The 18107-nt window shown below is 41.1% G+C and overlaps 1 protein-coding gene across 1 annotated transcript in view; it reads left to right on the forward strand.

The window, feature by feature from the left end:
* erf (Ets2 repressor factor) overlaps positions 1 to 18107 on the forward strand; it is a 44849-nt gene that overhangs the window by 17542 nt on the left and 9200 nt on the right. The window contains exon 2 of the mRNA XM_004572653.6: positions 11013 to 11247. Coding sequence (XP_004572710.1) covers positions 11013 to 11247 — 235 coding nt within the window. The remainder of the gene's footprint in view (positions 1 to 11012; positions 11248 to 18107) is intronic.

Consider the following 18107-nt stretch of genomic DNA (forward strand, 5'->3'; position numbering starts at 1 on the left):
TCGGTAAGAGTGTAGTAAAAATGTATCCCAAGGAGTCGCTATAGAAGCCGACACATGTGTAGCTTTGAACTACAGGTGTTAATAATTTTCCAGACATGCACACACATATCTGATTAGCTCTTGGCATCATTATCTACTCCGCAAAGTTTTATGGCTTTAGGGATATTAATATGTTTATTTCAGATGGAAAATCAGAGAGGAGCAGTTTGTTGATTCTTCATTGCTTTATTTTCTTTTTGTCGCATCCATAAAATAAACCTTTAGCATTGTTGTAATCAGCAGTGGAGCCTCCTTGTCTGTATGGAAAGATGCTGAAAGGGAAAGGGGGTGGTTGGGGCTGTGGAAGGAGGAGATGGAGTTTGACTGGCAGGGACTACGAGAATGAGTCACTCATCCGGCTCCCTGAATTTGGAGCTGCAGACCTATTCTGGGCTGCGGTGACACGTGTATGTGTGCGGTTGTGTGCATAGATGCATGCACACTAATGTACACACATGGTCGAGTCCAATAGCTAAAGTCACCAGATTTGTGCTGTTAGCCTTGCTAGCCTTGTGCGTGCGCGTTTGTGTGTTGGAGGAAAATGAAAGTAGTCTGGTGACCAAACCACAACACAGAAGCCAAATTTTAAACAGATATTTATCTTCTCTCTCCCTCCACTGCACTAAATTCCCTTCAGTAACACCACCACCAGTCTGCAAGTGACTCCAGCTCCACTGTGGCCTCCATCGATCGCTTCACATATACGTTTTATAAGTGGTTGAGCAGTCAGGTTCATAAGCATTTCAAAAGTAATGTAACTTTGTACTTTCAGTACACCACCATCACACTGGATTTCAAATGAAGTAAAGGTCAAGGGTTTTTCCTGCATTCAATAAATGTTGGCCTTCCCCCAAAGAAAAACTACCGTAATTGTAATAAAACTGTTATTATTTTTTTTAATTGTTTTAAGCATCAGCTTATCATCAGTCACATTTTTGTTAATCAGATGACCTAAAATAACAGGAAAATTCAGACTTCTGTTAAGTAAGTAAGATGACTCAGTGTTGTAAGTATATGTGGAACAGCTGGGAAATAAGACTGGTTTAATTGTGAATTTTAGCTTTAGTAAAATAATATAATTATCTAAAATTAGCAAAATGGGCTATTTATTTATTTATTTATTTATTTAAATAACTCACCTAATTTACATGGATTTGTCCGAATGTAAATACGTACATTTACTTGTAGCGGACATTTCAATGAGATTAATTTAATCTGTTTTGATTACTTAATAGGGATTCATTTTTGTTGCATGTTCAATTTCCGCTTCTTTTGATCGATCCCTCTTTCCCCTCTCCCTGAAATGAAAGCAGACCCTTGTGATCTGGCTTGATGACACTCGTTGAGGCACGTTACTTCTTCTTTTCTGTGGTTTACCAGCAAAGCATTCATGCTAAAGGGCAGGTTATTTGTGCATTTTGCCAGCTGACCGCTCAGTTTGATGTTATTAATCAGCAAAGCAACTTCCTGAATGTGATGCTTGCCAGTTTGTTGGGCTTAAGATCAGCTGACTTTCCTTCTGACAGCACAATGTTTCATTCTCCATTTGTAACTCACTGCTATTCGCAGATATTCAAGATTTCCTTCCAAATTCCACAATAACTACAGGAAGAGATCTTCAGTGAAGCAGTCAGGTAGCCAGGTGCTCATCACAGCCAAATGTTTTACAGTGTTGTCATTTTCTGGAAGGAAGGCATGCTCAGACGAGTTTGGGAGCATGCGTGCATGCATTTATGTGTTTTTCCTCTCTGGGAAAATAGGCCTAAGAGTGATAAGTCTGCAACCTTGGCTCAGGGGCTGCAGATTAGGAGATAGAAGTTTGAGCTCTGAGATCATCACTGATGTGCCTGTTCAGGATTTTGTTTCTCATTATCACTGCAGTAATAATCATTTCCTGTGAAGATTGCCTACTTTGCTGCTTTTAATCTGTTCAGCCTTTTTTTATTTCCCACTGGCAATCCTAGTAGTTAATTATTTGTCTTAATGAGATTGAAAGGTGCCAAAGATGCAACTGAGGTACCTCAGGAAGACAGTAGTGACATATTTAAATCGGCTGCAGCTTTAAAGGAGCTCCCCCTCACATTAGAGTGTAATAACTGTCTCTTGACTGCACACGTTTAAACCGACCCAGGGCCAGCTTAATCACAGTTTTGGCTGACTTCGAGATAGTTTGGACCTTCAAGACGGGACAGTTTTCTGTCTGGCTGATTCCCAAATTAATGTGCTTTAGCTGTCTCTGCTCTAGTGAAGATGGTCTAAACATTCAAAAGGGTTTTATTAGCTTTACTAATGTGACAAACCTTCAAACTCCATACTTTCTATTGAGATGAGCATTACTAGTCAACCTTTTCGTCTTCTTTTAATAGTATACTGTCAGGTGAAGGCCGTTTGTACAGCCAACATCAGTCAACAAACACAACTTAGCCTATTATCTCCTTCCAGCTCAGCTTGTAGAACATGATTTCAAACTTTTTGAGTCTTTGGGTCAGCACCCATTTATGATGTTTGGGAATAATAAACAAAAAACACAAACCAGGAGAGGTCATTAAATAAAAACATGCAAAATGACCATCAAATATTTGTGATTAAATATTTACATTTTAAATAGAAACCTGAACTAAATAAAAATAAAGCCTTGGGATTTCAGTTACATGCTTCATTTATTTGACCTTTGTCTGATCTGGCATTTATTTTACATCTTCTCTTCGATGGGAAAAGGGAAGAGTGGCTGCTGGTTAGAAGAATGAAACAGAAATCGCAGAGGAAATGTCAACTAGTTTATTAACAGGAGATCAAAATGAGATAAATGCTATTTTTTTGTGGGAAGGCTGCAAAGTTTTCGCTTTTAAATCAAGTTGTGATATTCCTAAGTTTAGGAATGACATGTCATAAAGCAGATTTGTTTAGATTTTTTTTGTTTGTTTGTGTAAGCAGCTTTGCTTCCTCTTTGCTTTTTTTTTTTTTTTTTTTTTTTTTTTTTTTTTTTTTTCTCAGTTCCTCCATACAAAACGTATTCACCCGACCTTTTATATCTCATTTCCTTTATTCTCTCTGATTCTCTCTCTCTCTGGAAAGCTTTTTGGTTTCCTTTGGCGTCATACTACTCTTTTTAGTCTCTTTGTTCCTTGGTGGGGAAATGAACATGTAAGGACACATTTCAGGCTCATATCCGTACCCCATTATAAGATTAGATTAAGGGTTTTTTTCCTTCTACTTCTTTGGTAAATGCTCATCCTGTCTGCATCTCCCCAACACTGACCTCTTCTCTTACAATCTCCTCCTTCCTTATCAGTGTGTTCAGTCGTCTGTCTCTTTATTAACGTTATGTAATGGAGGATCATGTGAGAGCGTAGGGTGAAGGTTCACACTGTGCACCTGCGAATACTCGTCCTCCTTTTCCCTTTGATCTCTGCTGGATTTCTTTCTTTTCTTTCACCTTTCTTCCTCTTCCTCACTCTCTTGTCTGCGTTTCCACCTGATTTCTTCCTTCCTCGTCCCATCCGTTTTCCACGACTCCTCCCTGCCTTTAAGCCGCTGGCTCCTCGATTCTGAACTCCATCCTTTATGGGTAATTATGAGATCAGCTCAGTGAGGAGCGGAGTTTTTAAACAGTAGTTTAAGGCTCAGGACTCCTCATTAGAGCAGAGTTAGACTGTCTGTTGTGTTGAAGAGGGATAGTTAACTTGGTGTGTATCGTTAATAGTTAATCACCTTAAACTCAAGTGATTTAAATTCACTATCCTTTTTAATATAGATTCTCTGCATCATTTAAATCCTTTAATTTGGAGATCCTATAGAGTGGCAGTTAAGTGTTAAGTGAAGTTTAAACTTTATCTTAATTCTTTTCGCATGTGTTTATTTGCGTTTTCCTCCAAAATATGACTTTCTGCAGATGCCAGTGCCGTTAACGCCCAGCAGAGATTCCCCGTTTCCTGCTCTGTACCCATTTGTTTCCTGCCTTTATGTGTTATCCTGATCCCTGCACTGATTTAAAAATAAATAAATAAAAATCCAGATTTCAGCAGTGAGCCAGCCTCCTCAGAGATTTGAGCCTGGTCAGCTACCTCTGTGGGTCTCTCTCCATGGCCCTGGATCATTACCCTGCAGACAGACACACACCGACCTTTCCAGTAGCTAAATATAGGTCCGCCAAAGAATAGGAGGAAGGGAGGGAAAAATAAACGGGGGGATAGATGGATAGAATTAACAGCATGTTAAAGAAACTTGTTGGAGAGAAAGAGGCAGCCTGTGTTTGGGCTCAGCGGCTGCAGGCCTTTTTGGACAATACCCCAGTGATGGTTATCGGTCATTATGAGTACCGTTCCAACTGGAGTGACGTCAGAGTCCGTAAGAAAAGCAGACCTGCGTGTTAAACCCGCTCACCCTGTGATTATTGCTGCACAGATTGTGTGTTTCTCTTGGATGGGAGCACGCAGGTGGCTTGGGACTGCAGGCTAATAGTAAATGAGTTTTAATGCCCTGTACTTGGCTATATATAGACTCCAGCAAGGCCTGAAATCGTGTGCTTCCCCCCTCTGCTCCAGACAGGAAGAATTTCTGATTGTCGGGCAAAGTTTTCCAGATAGTACAAGGGTTTTTTTTTCCCTTTGTCTACTTAAGTTTTCACTGACTTGTGGCCTCCTGCGCCATCAGCCGTGGACTAAACCAGAGCAGCCATAAAACAAGCTGCATAATAGCTCAGACATGTTAACACTTTACTTGCTGCTGAGGAGTATCTCTCTAAGCTCGACGAGTTTCACGTGTTGGCATTATGTTTAAAAAAAGATTCCAAATTTTTTTCTTTTTAAGAGTTTCTCTGGAATATGGCGTGTTTACAGTCCCATAACACTTCTCTAACACTTTGTACACAGCTCTAGTGTGAATAAAAACAGCAAAACTGCCAGCAAAAGCACACACAAGACACATTTTCTGCATATGTTTTTACATGCACACTTAACAATAGAGATCAGTAGTGGAGGATCTTTTACTTGAAGTACAAGGCTTTGCTCTTTGGTCATGACTGGTCGGTTGACTTCAGGTTTTTTAAATTTTGGTATTACGTCTCTGAAGTTATACTATCAGGCGTGGCTAGCCGGATAATAAAGTCTATGGGTGCAGCGGAAGCACAAACTTCTTGGAAGGACTGTACCACTCTGAGCAGACACTGATTACTTGTCATTCCCAGTGGCCACGCCCCAAATTCTACGAAACAATTGGATGAGTTGTAAAAACTAATTCATTGCACAGTTTTTTATGAAGGGGGAAACTAAACAAAGGTTTAGTTTTTGTTAGTTCGTTTTTGTTAATATACATTTTAATGGTGTTAAACTGGGCCTAGCATTAGATTTACTTGCTTTTGGAGCCAGCTTCAAGTGGCCACTAGAAGAACTACAGTCAGCCTAAGAGTCTGCAGTAGGCGGCTCTCTAATACTTGCAGTTTGACAGGGTTCTTCCTGCATGCACAATGACATTTTGGTTTTGGCTTTACCAGGACTGTAATAAGTCATTTTAAACAGTTTTAATTGGCTTAAATTGAAAGGAGAAAAAATAACAAAATGCTGAGCAGCTATGGATGTGAAGTCGGCCCTCAAATGGCAATTTTTGAGCCAAAAAACTTTCTTTGTACCGCTATCAGAAGCAATTGTGCTTTTATTACTAGTTACGTGAGGGGGTCTCCTTCATTATTATTTTGAAACCCTAATATTCTTAAACAAGATTAATTAGAAGCGTGTCATAAAGTTTAGGGTGCGCTAGATTCCTAGGGGTGGTCATAGTTTGTATGAGTCAAAGTTTTATTGCTTCTCTAGTCTTTTTGATCTCCACCTCTCTGGCTTTTAGCCTCAGTGTGTGTTTTTACTCGCACTGCGGTAACCACCAGCTGTAACAGATGCACCTCCAACTGGACCCTCATTGGTGCATCTGTTGAAATGCTGCACCATCAGCGGTGCTTGCTGTCTGGCTTTCTGGGTCCGTCTGTGTTGCTTCTGAATCAGTTTAGGAGGCGTGAATGAACAGGTCTTGTGTCTCTTTTGAACTGAGATGTAAACTGTGTACAGTACTTTTAATGCAGATTTATCGTTGTGATGGTAAAAGCGTGCCTCTACAGTGCTTTCAGGACAGGCCAACGTGTGTTTTGTAAACACGGCGTGACAGTGAAGCAGGGCTCTTCTGGCCAAGCGGCTTTAGACAGATCACACCCTCACGCTGCAGCTCTCTGACTCTGCGCTGCAAACCCAAAACTCTTTTGGCAAGTTTCAGTAATCGAATCATATTTTGTCTTGTTTGTCGTGACTCGGCCATTTATTTTTAGAGCTAAAAGCTTTTGTTGCTAGGAGACTGTGTGTCTTAGAGGCTGAGTGAGGGAGGGAGGGAGGGACAGTATGAAAGAGAAAAGAAATGAAGAAAGGAAGCGATGGCTGCGGCGTTGAGGGGGAGAAAGGCGGAATCTGTGAAAGGCGAACGACAAAACGAACGAGCTATGAGTCAGCAGGGACATCTGCAACACATGCAGTGGGCATGGTTGCTATTTCTGTGTTCTTTGTCTGTGTGCTCTGTGCACCCACGCATGAACCCACTTACCTCTCGCCACTAACCTGTGTTGTGTATCTGTGTACTTTGCGAGATATTAGCTCGCCCACTTTGATTCAATCCCCTCCTCCCCGCTGTGCGTTGTATGTGTCACCGGGCATCTGTGCATGTACTACATGTGCACATGTGTGTTTTTCATCGGCGATTGTGTCACAACGCCTAACCTGTCCCCAGTGACAAGAGCCTTATTGTCCGCTGTATGAATCATATGCTTGTACCCCATTAGTAATCTGCCTTCAAATGGCTGTTAGCGACTATCACAGCCAGCTCATCTGTCTTTTGGCTCTCTCTCCGAGCACCATTGGAGATCAGATAGCAGCATGTTGTTTATTAGTCACCGGGAGCGCGCCTGTTTTTCAGGATATTTTTTACTCTTCCTTACGATTGCTTGAGTTTTTTAGCTGCCAACTTTAAAAAAAAGAAAATACTTATAGTTGTAGCCAGTATATTTGCAGATTTGGAGAGTGAAAGTCACGTCAGAAAACTTGCACTCCTTTAGTTTCTGTCACATGTATAAACAAAGTTGCAGTGTTGGTTACTCGTATTCAACAGGACCAAACTTTCTCAAGCCCCCTTTTTTCTTTTTGTAACTCCAAAATCTGTGTGAGATAAGTGAAGGCAAATAGCTGAATTATATAACTGTTGTACCACCTACCTATTGCTGGAACATTATGTTAAGAGGGGCAGCCAATCAAAAGAAAGGTTGCTAAAACGAAGGTGGTATAGCTAGTATGGCTCACAGTCAATGAACTGAGAGGCTGCAGCGAGGCCTGACTGCAAGTTAAAGATTATTTTGAACCGTGAATCATGCAGAGCTACTCTGACCGTCCATGAATAAAAAAAAAAAATGTTGCAATACAAATTTAGATGACTAATGCGCCTGGTTAGGTCAGTCAGTTTGAATTCATAAAATGTCTCCATCACTGTGATGTGATGATTCAGGCTTATGGATTGAACCCCTTGATGCAGGAACATTTATGAAATATCACATTCATTTGATGGGAGAGAGATGGGGGGGCGTGATGAGTGATAGCATGTATTACTTTTGGTTTAGTAGACGAAGCAGTGCTGTGAAGTTTTCTTGCAAGATTTGGAGTGTGCTGAACAACAAAATGTTCTTAAATTTGAACATTACTCAACTGGTGTGTCTCCGTTACTTAGCCAGATGTTGATGCACAAGGAGCTTGCACCAGTGTGGCAGCATGCCGGTGTTTGCAGAATTTGAAGTCCTGTGATGATATTATGAATAGTTTTTCATGCTCTAAAGGATCTGCTTCCATGGTTGAGTGGTATGTGTATATGACTTCTTGTTATGTGGCTGCGCTGTGTATTGTAAACATCAGCCAAGTGCCTTTTTGTGGCTTTCTTTCTCTCTGTATGACTGATGTCTCCATAGGTCTTAGTTTACGCACTGTCTTTTGTTGTGGTTAGATGTTGCCAGTTTTGGTCGGTTATGCATTACTGATACGGTCTGCTTCTGCAGCTGATACTTACACCGCCATTTCCCTGACTTATGTATTCATGGTGAGGCCCAGCTCCACTTTGCACACCTGATAGTGGACTTTGGTTTCCAACTGGGTTAGTTTTTCCATGACTCACTTTGACTCCATTTACACCTGCTAATAAAATGTGATCTGTTAGAGAAAACACATGTTAATTTCAAAGTGGATTGTAAACACAAGCACCGCTGTGGTCTGAATTTGAATGTATCGCAGCACTGCGAACAGTATCAGCACAGGCAGTTGTATGTGAAAGCAAATCACACGATGTGTTGAGGATGTGCTACCTGTTTGTGTGTGTGTGGTTAGGGATGATGTGACCCACTGTAGAGTTTGTCATCCACTCAAGCTTCACAAAACACCTTCACACATGATTTGTTTCTGTCATTTGTTGCACTTTTAACTGGTTCACAGTGAAGGACTCAAATAGATACAAACACCTCTGTAGCAAAAATGACCTTTTGACAGAAACACTGTAAAAAGCCCCTTTCTGCTCCGATTAAAAAAAAGTACATTTTTTGATAAACTGGCGTCTGCTGTTTTGTTTATTTCAAAGAAAAGAGCAAGTGTGCACAGATCCAGGCTAATTATTTTGGGTGCCAGACCCAAAACATAATATGTCTGCATGCTGTTTGGCTCGGTTCGTAAAACATTCATACAAAGGCAACATTCTGATCTCTCTCTTCTAGAGAAGGCCAAACCTACAGCCTTGGGCCTGTTTTAGACTTCTGCAGGCAGACTTTGTAGGGCCTACGACGTAACCTACGCAAGTGGCCGATGTCATTGCTGGCATTTGTGCTGGTGCATTATGTATTAATTACCTTGTGGTCCTGGTGTTTTATGTGCAATGCCAGCTGACAGAAACTAATAAAATGCTCTGACTTCTTTCCCTCATGGGTCTCTACTCTTTTCAATCTACTTCTTTGTAGATTCCCTCATGTTCATTACGCAATCGCCTTCCAGGAATTTGCTGACATTTGTTAGTCTTGATTTTGATTCTATGGTTCTCATTCATTACATAAAGACAATGATTGTTATTTTCTCACTGATAGGTGAGGTGCACATAAGGTTACAGCGTAGGGCTTCAGATGAGTTTGCAGTTATTATGTAGCTACAGCATGAAGGACATAATGTTTGGACTTTTAGGAGTGTGAGCTCTTGTGTTGTAACTCATGAATGCAGTTTCCTGCAGCTATGAATGAAGCACCGTTAATAAAGAGCCACAGGTCTGAGCCATCATCAGATTTACAGCCATTTTCCTCAGACAGTGCTGTGACACTGAGTTTCTTTGATTTATTCTCAACATGGCTTCATTTTGGCCCATGCAGCCGAAGGGCCAGTGAGCTCATTCAATGGCAAGGCGTCATCCACAACTTACAAAAATCCCTATGATACTACAGTTTGCAACAATAACTAAACCTCTAATAGTGTAACAACAGTCTTAAAGAAAACCTATTCATAACTGATCCCCATCCCAGTAAACAGTCAGTGAAGACAACAAGCGAAGCGCAATGAAAAAGTCCTAATTGATTTGAATCAACATCTGGACCCCAGGTCCACATACTGGAGTTTAGTTACCAGGTGTGCACCTTTTTATTGATTCTCACAGCTTATGCCCCTCTTTTCTGTTTTAATGTCATCTTATCTGGTTTTCATCTGGTATTTCGCCTATTTTGTGTGGTTGTTTTTTGTGTTATTGGCTGCTTTTATGGTGCTGCCCCAGAGCGCTTTCCTCTCACATGTTGACAGGGCCATAAAGGATAAAAAGAAATAAGTATTTCCCAGTTTACTGCGCCAATTTGTTGGTTGCATACTCTTATACATCGCATGGCTTTCTGCATAGCATGGTTATGCAATGGCACCTACCTTTCAGCATGAGTGTCTTGCAGTTTAATCAAACTTGGTTCAACGGGCCACGTCACACAGCGTTACAGTCCAGCAGCCTTGAGCATATCGTTGTTAACAGTTCGCCGTCATTGCTGTATAGATATGACAGACTTTGTAGAGTGTGGGAAACTGATTGTAACCTTGGTATTTAGGATAGTGTGTTTCTTTACAGTTACATAAACACACACACACACACTCACAAAATTTAACATTGTTATATTGTGCCCATATGTTTCCCACCCTCAGCTTTCTCAGCCTGATTGCCAAGGCACATCTGGTCCTAATAAGGTGTGTTTGTGTGCGTGTGTGCGCGTGCCCCTTTGCTATGCAGCCTTTCAGCCTGGCCTTCTGTAGAAGTGGTGTTGAGTCTTTTACTGCCACCCACTGCTTTACAACACAAAGCCTATACTTTAAACTTTCGGGTAATAGTGCGTGTGCTCTGGTGAGATTGTGCTCTGATAGCAGTTATAAAAAACCACAGCTTATATTTTGTCTGTGCATATTTCAAGGCCTGTTAATCTGTTGTAACACTGCTGATTTTCCAGCTTTGATGCTGATAGCAGGGGAAGATTTGATATGACTGCAATCTGTGGGAACAGATTTAACCGAAAGTGCTCATCACCAGCTTTCGCTGAGGCACCAAAGCCTTGCAAGGAGATGTTTGGGGATTTCTTCAAGTTTTTTTTTTTTTGCTCCCATCAATCTTGTGTCTTATATCCTTTCTCAAATATTCCCCTCCCCTAGCTTAGCACAGTTCCTTTGTCACCTGTTATGCTCATAGTTTAAAATCCTGAGGGGTATTAGCTTTAAACAAAAGCAGTTTACAGCTGTTGTGATGTCGACCCTGGCAACAAAATGGCCGCAGTCCAGTCCAGTCGACAATTAAAGGCTTCAGAGGGATCATAGTTAATCACATGCAGATCACCAATAACATGACTCAAACACAAGACTTTTCCTTGTCACGATCATCCATCTGAACGCCTCTCTCTTTCACCCCAGGGTTTGCCTTCCCAGAGTGGGCCTACAAGCCAGAGTCGAGCCCGGGCTCCAGGCAGATCCAGCTGTGGCACTTCATTCTGGAGCTGCTCCGGAAAGAGGAGTACCATGATGTCATCGCCTGGCAGGGAGACTACGGAGAGTTTGTCATCAAGGACCCAGACGAGGTGGCCCGCCTGTGGGGGGCGAGGAAGTGTAAACCGCAGATGAACTACGACAAGCTCAGCAGAGCACTCAGGTGGGACTAAAGAGTGGAGGGATGGTTTTAACACGGGTCTAACAGGCGTCAGCTTCTCAAACACGGTTCACTTTATATTTTGAAACACACCTTCAGCAAGACTTTAACCATTCAAACAAGACTGCAACTCGCATTTATGAACAATATTTTCCACACATGAGATGAGTCTGGATTGTGCTTTAATGGTTCCCTCAGTTTATTTTATTTTTATTTTTTTACTCCTTTACTCTCTTAGAGGAAAATACATTATGCATTACACCCTGCAGTCATTCTCAGGGATGAAACTTGCTGATACTACCAACATGAATTACTGCGTGTTTGTAGTGGCTCCCCTTTTGTGCCTCAAGGGTTTAAGGTTCAACTCCAGACAGGAACTTTTGTCCTCGATGCTTCTAATTTTCACTCATTATCTGGTCACCCAATACTTGACTCCGGATGATCGCAGGTCCCTGAAGTCTTTTAAAATAAATGTGATACATAGTTGGTTTAAAAAAAATCCCTTAAAATTTGTGTCTTTGCTCTAAATTCAGTTTGAAATGTGTTATTTTCATTGCACATGGAGAATTTTTGCCACACAATGCCACTTATTTCACACTCTCACACTTGGATCAGAAACAGTCCCACTCACCAACAGGCTGCACCCAATCATGGTTAACCTTGTTCACATATAGTCAGTGAATACTTAACATAGTTGTTTATAAGCAGAAAAGATAAAAGTATATTTAAACACTTGTTATTAAAACAGCTTTTGTCTTTGTAGTTTAACCTTTTTGGTGATGGCTGCCTGTGTAAATATATACAGGGATAGTTGGCAATAGACCTAAAATGGTTTGTTTGTTTGTTTTTTAAAAGAAGTGCAGAAGTCTTTGGCTGGCAAACACTCAAACAGAGACACCTGAACCTGATGATGAAGAAGACGTTCGGCAGCCAGTCTGCTCATTAGTTTACGGAAATGAAAGATGCAATTTTAACAGCAAATGGCTTGAGGATAATTGTAACTCCTGATGATTAAAAGTGTTCCTGGAAATGATGAACAACATACTTTATTTTATCTGAAGTGACCTTTTCCCCCATTTGGAAAGTGTTTAGTTTTGTCCTTCATTTAATTAAAAGTGTTGCTTAAAAGGTCTGAAAGTGTGAAATTAAAAAGTTAACCTTTGCTGTGCTTGCTAGTTGGCGCCAGGTTGGTTTATTATTTTAGTAAATCATAAGCACAGTTACCTGTTGTTTCTAAGATGTTATCAGTCCAGTTCAGATCTGCACTACTTTAATGAGCTTTAGACTGTGTCGGAGTAAGCTGCAACACATTAGGTTAATGATGGTTTCTATTTACTTTAAATTTATTTATTTTTTTTCCCCACTAAATTATTCAGTTGGTCACCACTAACATCCCAAGTAACCAACCTGTAGCTAAGCTTAAAGTAAGCTTAGGTCTACTCACTTTTCCGTACTGCTGTAGAAGCCTTCATCACCAAAGCCGAGCCTCGTTACACCTGAGTTTTATCCATTCCACATCAGGACTGGAGAGCTAGGATGGCTCGTATTTGTTGATCTATTAACACCAATGAAAAACAGCCAGCTTTTCCCAGCTAGCTGATACTAATGCTAAGCCATATACAGTGGAACCCCGACTTATGAATGCCCCATTTAACAAAAAATTCAAGTTACGAAGGCACTTGACGGCAATATTTCTGCCCGTGTTACGGCAAAATGCCCGTGTAACGAAATCCGCTGGCTCTGATTGGCTGAGCCCAGAATCCCTACAATGCCCACAATGCCTTCCGAATCATGTGACAACTTGTGCTTTGTTTTATTAGCCTATAACTTATCGTTCACTCAAAATGGGTGCTTCGACTTTGGAAAATTTTGTTTTTATGAAATCTATTCACAACGCAGGAGGGTAGACAGTTTCATAAATGTTAAGTTACAGCAGCTTGAATCGTGTTGTTTTGAACCTCGGGTGAACAAACTCAGTAAAGTGTGCTGGATTGATTTTTCAAATGGATCCTCTTTGAGGGTAGTAAAGTACATCAAACCACAGGGTTAGGATAACGGTCCATTCACACACAACAGAATTGGACTATGATTTATTTTTAAATTATACCGAGTCTCTTTTTTGTTTTCTGTTCATTTGAACTTGCAGGTGTTGAAAACAAACTCGAATGATATTTGAAAAATTGGAGCTGAAGAATAGCTTTCATCATAGTTTACCATGAACTGTGCTCTATTTTACAGTGAGAGACAGCAGACAGACTCTAAACTATGGGGGGAAGCTTTTTTTCTTCATAATTCTTTTCAGATTTCTGTTTATTGTTCAGTAATAATTCATCATAAAGACATTTAGCTACATTTCTTACTTAGTTTGAGCTCTTTTTTTTTTTTTTCTGCCTTTTTCGTAACTTTGATGTAGATTTTGTTTGATTTTCAACAGTTTGCGAGGTGGAAGAAAGGGAAAAAAAAAACAACTGGTGTGTAGTCGTGATTTGTGCATCTGCGCGGCATGCTGAAACTCCAGGGTGTCAGCCGATTTAGAAACATACACCTTCACCCTCTGCAGAGCACATGTGGGATGCTGCAAATTTTTATTTAGCTTCCAGTCTGTTCTTGTGAACACGCACACATCCAGTCACTGGTGTCGCCTCCTGTGTTGTAGGTTGGTGTGGGATATAGTTTGCTATGGTGATGACTAGTTATGCTGCCTCGTCACCACACATACACACTCGCGCGCTCCTACAAACACACACAAACACTTAACACCTTGTTATATGTCAGCCCTCCTCCAGCCCATCTGTGTTGTTTGTTGCTTCAACTTTATTTTTTCCAACATAACTTCATATGCCTGCATATTTAAAGCGATGCTTTCCAAGCTTGAATTCAGATATCAACACCAGTTTGTTGATCAGAAAGGGACGATGATGATTTTCAAATTAGAATCAAGTATTTATTTTGCAGCATTGGTTGGCTGTTAGTATACCCAACAATAAAGATAACCAGTGCAACACAAGTTGGTGTTTCTGACTCATTTTAACTTCCGTTTGAGGTTGTATGGGTAGGGTGGCTAGCGCGTACACACATCCGCCACAATCCCCTAATCTTTTTTTATTTTTATTTTTGCTGACTACTTTTTTGTCGAATGCATTAAGCGAGACAAACAACAAGCACCGCATCGATTCTTTCGAGCTCCAGCGCAGCTAATTGCACCTACGCCGGATAATGCTTGCATTTCAGAAGAAGCAATCGTCTGCATGTTGCTCAATAGTGTCCGAAACAAAAGCTTCATAAAGCTGCGCAGAGCGTATCAGTACAGGAAGTCACACCCAGGAACGGCAGAGAGTCCGGTCAGTTTTCAAAATAAAAGACTTGGAACAGACAAAATGTTACGCTTCTGAAATGTCCACATTTCCACCTTCTGATAGTTCTTGTTATTGCACTGTCCTGAAGAGTTTGTAACCCCAACTCGAAGACAAGATCCTCTCTAAAGATTCAATGATGAGGCCATTGAGCCAGGCATTAGGGAAGACATAATGAGAGAGGCTGGGACTAACTAGTTGGCTACCACTGAGCTTGGAAATTAAGAGAGATTCAACCACTTGCAGCCAAATACACAACAAATCCATCACTAAGAAGTCATTGTACATCATAAAGGCTCGGATTTTAATCCCCACTGTAGGAGCATTTCAAGCTTAACATGTTTAAAAGACAATCAGTACTAACAGTTTTTGGTGAAAGTGTGGTTGCACCAAAGTCAAGTCACCAAACTGTATATTCTTTTTTTAAAGTTAGGTTTTATGAGTAAATGAAGCCATTCTGTTTACCAAATGGCCCAAAATAACAGAACACACTAACAACTGCTAAGTAAAGCAGCAGACTCATTGCCTTAACTCTGTGCAGGCCAATGGTGCCCATGTGTGCTGTTACCCCCTGCAAAGACCTATTTTGAGCATAGAGGAAAAACCATCTGAAGTGACAACACATCAGGAAATATTTGGCAGCATTGTCCTTTAAGTTCAGTCTGAAACCACTGGGTGATAAACTGGGAGCCCCTTTGATGTCCTCTGTGAACTGAAACTTATTAAACTTGTTGCTAATACACAAAAACAGACCAAATGTGAGTGTGGGCATTACAGGGCTCTTATCCCCACGAAGGAACTAAGCCACAGAGAATTAACAGTATATTAACAGTCAGTTTGATATCTCAGCAGTTACTTTCTCCCTGCTCTCAGTGTTTCACATCAAGGAGCAGCTGGAGCCAGGCTCTGCTGTGAATGCCTTTTCTGTGGTTTTCTAAACCTTTTTAACAACGAGCTGTTAATTAATTCTGACGTCGTCAGAAGAAAGTCCTCTTCATCTTTGATTGATGCTTCTCGCCGCCTTTTGAAGCAAACACGCGCCGGTACACACATGAACGTTTCTTCATTCGGTGCGTGTTATCGAGCGTATGTGTTTTTGGGCTCCTTCATATCTGCATGTGCGTTCGCTGCACAGAAGTCGCGTCTGTACGGTCCAAAGTCCTTTCTAGTTTGTTTGAAGGAAGTTCAAAGACCACGAGGCCTCGAGAGAACCGGGGCCCCACGATGTGAGACTGGCTGCCCCATGTTGACTCGGTGCTGTTTGAGATTGTGTATGCGTGTTTCTTTCACACATATGTGCCTGCCCTTTTCCCCGATTTGTTCAAAGTGCCTTCCATTTATCATGTCAGCGAACATTATGTCCACCAGCTTTCACAGCACGCACAGCCCTGATATTATTAAGACCCACACACAGATCCTGCCATTCAATGCTGTGTGTGTGTGTGTGTGTGTGTACTGATTTGTTATGAGTTTTTCCACCTTTTTTGTTTGCACTGGGTTTTGCCTGCACGCTCCTGTTAATTTTTCACCTCTACATAGTTCTCAAGTGTGGAAACAAATAGCAGTAGATGCCATTTGATTGTGATTTGACTTCATATTTCAAATCAGCTACTTTACAGAAGGAGGAAGGAAATAAAAAAACTTTATTGTTGTGAGGCTGAAGGCTTGCACAAAAGATTGAGGCGTCCACCAAAATCTTTGTTTTTCTTAACGCAAGGTTTAATTTACAGAGGTTTAATACGTAATTTGATTTATTAAATGGCCAACGAGTAGAAGAAAGGTAATACTGATTCATTGCCTAGTCGCACCCTGAGAGGCGTGTGCACCCAAAGCACTAACTAAAGTATTTCTTCTTAACACCTTTTATTGTTAAGTTACTGTGATGCATAAAGGACAGTAAAGCTGTGTGGAAATGAGCCGTCGTTTGGCAGCTCCGTCAAAGTAAACTGACAGAAAAAGCTTCTTTCAGCTGCTCCCTAATTCACATGATTTCTCTATAGATTTTTATCCTTACACAAACCCAACGGGATTTAGAAAACCTAAAATGATGTGTCACACATTTATCTTAGATTTTTTTAAAGATGTCCTGATACATAAAACCTGAGCGTTGAAAGGTGGTGTCCCTTGTTTTTCACCTTTTTCTGTTTTCCCTCTAGTTTGCTGTGCATGTCGGTAGTTTTTGTTGTTGGCTTGCCTGTTTTCTGCCTGCATCGTATGTTTGAGCCTTTGTGCCTGTTGTATATCTGCCTGTAGTGCTGTGTGTGTGTGTCTGGGTTACATCTGCGTGGGCGTGCGTAGCAGTCGGCTGTCAGAAGAGGCCCTCCACTCATTGAGTCGCTGAGGGGCTGGGTGAGCTCCTGTTTCACTCACGGTTGTTCTCACTTGTTCCAGACTCCTCTGACTAATGCTCACACAGGAGCAGCTTCATTATTACCACTAATATTACATCCATGATTATTGGCTTTCTGTCACTTGCAGCGTGACTCATTGATTGGAAGAATATTTCACTTTGCAGTTACATCACTGCACAGTTAATATAAACGTATTGCGGCTGTTTCAACTGCACGTGTTTGGCTCTTGGGTTATGTATGCATGTTATTTGTCCACAAATAAACTATTGATCTTTCTACGTGAACGGTTGTATATGGATCAATGGCCGCATTAGAGGCAGGCACACAAGCAAAATACTCGTAGCGTTTTATATTCAGCCACCTCCGACGCTGGAGAGCAGCTCAATACAATTTATTAACACTAAGAGGCTTATTTTTAGCTCTGTATTCACAGAAATCCATATTTCTCTCTTAATATGTAACCACTGAGCTCATCTGCACATGATGCCTCCGATAATGATGAACAGCTTCTTAGATTTCTCACATTGAAGTGACCGGTCACAGCTGAATGAGAGACACTGATGCCCAAGTTTTTTGTAAAGAAATATGAATGTAGTTTGTTCCCGAGGCTATCGGTGAGTCACAGGGAGCCATTTTATCGTCTTTCAGAGCTCGCTATTCACTCCTCTGCATCGCTGTGTGTATTGACGATGACTAATACAGCCTTACTAATGGAGCCGCCTGGGTAAGACGGAGTCTGAACGGCTGTCTCACTTCCTTAAGTAATCCCAGAGAGAGCTGGAATTTAACTGCGAACAGCTTGTTTAATTGTCTGCTGTACACTGAGCAGTGTAAAGCTACGACGCAGGGAGGGCTCTGAACAGCCACACATTGGGCTTATTGTTTGTCGGTTTGATTTAACATGGCCAAAAACACCAATTCTGTAACATTAAGCATGAAAATCAACATTGAACATGAAAGTCTTGGTAAGTTGAAAGCCTGTTTGTGACCCTGAGGTTGAATGCAGCGGCTGTTCGTGTTTTATGTTCCTGTAGTTTTTTTCTCTCCTTATTTTAAGAGCTGAAAATCTTGTAATGACTCTAAACATCTTTCTGCTCATTTTACACCACTATGCACAACTTCTAGAAGACAGCTGAGCTTTGATTTGGTTTTAATATTC

Source organism: Maylandia zebra, linkage group LG22, assembly GCF_041146795.1.
Source record: "Maylandia zebra isolate NMK-2024a linkage group LG22, Mzebra_GT3a, whole genome shotgun sequence".
In the NCBI taxonomy this organism is placed as follows: domain Eukaryota; kingdom Metazoa; phylum Chordata; class Actinopteri; order Cichliformes; family Cichlidae; genus Maylandia; species Maylandia zebra.